Below are 2,287 nucleotides of genomic sequence, written 5' to 3'. Positions count from 1 at the left end.
GCTTTCCAGGGCCTTTCCAACTCCTGACATTCTGGGATTCTGAAATTAATGAGCTTTGCCGCTGACTAACAAAGGTTAGATTTTACCTAAAGTTTTTAGCTTTGAGTAAGAGCACTGAGCACTCCAAAACCTGTATTTTTGTAGAAAATGCTTAATCAGAAGATACGACACCGGAGGGCATTCACTTCACGATGCTGTGCTGCACAAAGCGGGTGGCACTCCTGTACCTATCACAGTAAAGCACCATTACCAAGCAAAACCACAGACTCCCCCCTGCCACGTACACCTGGCCTTATGTTGTATTTTGTGTGCATTTCCCTTGCCATTTCAGCAGTTGTTAATTGTCACTAAATTGCCATTGTTAATGCAGCGGCAAAGAAAAGGCCAAGCAATTGTCAAGCTTATCTTCAGGAAGCGGGACCCCAGTAAGTGGGAAGTTAAAATATGGAGCCTTTGCTGTGATTAACCATCACCTCCATTCAAGGCCACCTCTTTTTCCTGCTGTAGGATCCCCCTCTTATGTTCAGCGAGGAGTATCAGAAAGCGATGCTAAGAGAGTACCACTCTGTTTTTGACAAAAAGAGGCAAGAGTATGTGATCGGGGAGCTCGTGTGGAATTTTGCTGATTTCATGACCAATCAAGGTAAGCTTGTATTTAAACTCTAAACACCTCTCCACCCTCCCTGCAGGTTTACAGTGGTTTATGACACACAAAGAATACTGTAGGACAAAAGGGCCCTCCCTCTCCTTACCGAGACAGAGCAAAGCTGGTTTCTGTGACAAAGTCCAGCGTGACGAGAGCCAAGGGGGAAAGGTCCTGCCTGTACTGAATGCATTCTCGCTCCAGCTTGAGCTCCTGGATGTCCCACCTGCAAAGATGCTACCCAGAACATGAGACAATGTGATTGGGCAGAATGCAAGGGATGCCTGTGAGCAGACACAGAGCATTTCCTGGCCATCTTCATTTGAGAGCATCAGTCAGCTGTGAGGGATGTGGCTCACTTCATATTTCATCTACAACTGCCCTCAGTAACGGAGCACCTCAAATAATACATTATCAGCTTGGTAGAGGTTTAGTAAGAGGAGCAGATGCCACACTGGTAGACACCTATCATGAGACTCCATCCACTATTAGTAAGAGAGATGTATGGGGAGTTACTTCATGTACAGAGCAGACACACAGAAATTAAACCATTATAACTCAAGAGACCCAGTAAGGAACCAGTTGCACATATGGCACCTGCAGTGAGTTTGGGTGGTGAACAGTCAGTGCTAATTTCAGGCAGAGAAACACCATTAAGAGTAATCTGCAGAGCACCAATACCAGTATTAGAAAGCCAGGTCATCGCAGAGAAGCTGTCAGAAAAGTAATATCAAGTCAGAGGATGGAGAAAATGTAGACAAGCTCACATATACATATGCAGTTCCAGCCTCTCTACATGTTGCAATCATCTTTTCTAGTTTCCTGTGAAAACTAAAACAGGCAAACGAAAATAGACACCACAGAAGGACAGTACAGCCAGACAGTAACCAACATTTTCACCATCAGATTTCAAGGTGGAACTAACAGCAGAAGCAACATCTGATACTGATAATAATACTGGTCAAGTTAATGGGCAGACCTGAAGTAACTGCCACCAACTTCCCAGCTGTAAATACAATGAATGGCAGCTGTACCGCTCGGTTACATCAACTCGTCTTGCCAAGTTCCCCGTCGTACCTGACTGTGTAGAAGAAAGGGCACAGGTCTCTTCCATCTCACCCCATTTACTAAGTCTGTCGTAACAGTTCACTGTAGGGGATACAAGACCATTTTATATAAACTTGCTTTATTTTATAACTTCTCTACAGGGACCACGCGTGTTTTGGGGAACAAGAAAGGAATATTTACCCGCCAACGACAGCCCAAATCAGCCGCGTTTGTTCTTAGAGAAAGATACTGGAAGATTGCAAATGAATCAAGCTGTCTTCCTCCTATAATAAAGTCACACGCCCTCTTTCTAAAATGAAATCAGAAGGTATAGTGCTGGCTGCTATGCTGAACTTGTTCATTAAATTTCTGTTTAAATAACATTTATGCCTGACTCAAGTCTTGCAAGTCTAATGCAATTTCTAGTCCACCTGAAGCAGTTACTATGCTGCAAAGCAGATCAGAAACACCAGTTCCCTATGCTCAGCTGTGTCTGTAGCAAGGTGTGAATATTCAGAGTTTCAAGAAGCTGAAGTTAGAGATCCTGACTGAGGTATCTGTTTATGGCAAAAAAAAATAATCACACAATATAAATCA

General features: G+C 43.6%; 1 protein-coding gene across 1 annotated transcript; it reads left to right on the top strand.

Annotated features, from left to right (window-relative positions):
* Positions 1–507: 507 nt before the first annotated feature.
* LOC104536558 (beta-glucuronidase-like) lies at positions 508–2,070 on the top strand (the record flags this gene model as incomplete). Its single annotated transcript, XM_010179215.1, has 2 exons — positions 508–643; positions 1,852–2,070. Coding segments are annotated over 2 exons (294 nt in total), but the record flags the coding sequence as incomplete, so codon positions are not given.
* Between the last annotated feature and the right edge of the window lie 217 nt (positions 2,071–2,287).

Source organism: Mesitornis unicolor, unplaced genomic scaffold (genome assembly GCF_000695765.1).
Source record: "Mesitornis unicolor isolate BGI_N332 unplaced genomic scaffold, ASM69576v1 Scaffold52740, whole genome shotgun sequence".
NCBI lineage: Eukaryota > Metazoa > Chordata > Aves > Mesitornithiformes > Mesitornithidae > Mesitornis > Mesitornis unicolor.
Note: the sequence above shows the minus strand (reverse complement) of the source record. Positions and strands in the feature narration are given on the sequence as shown.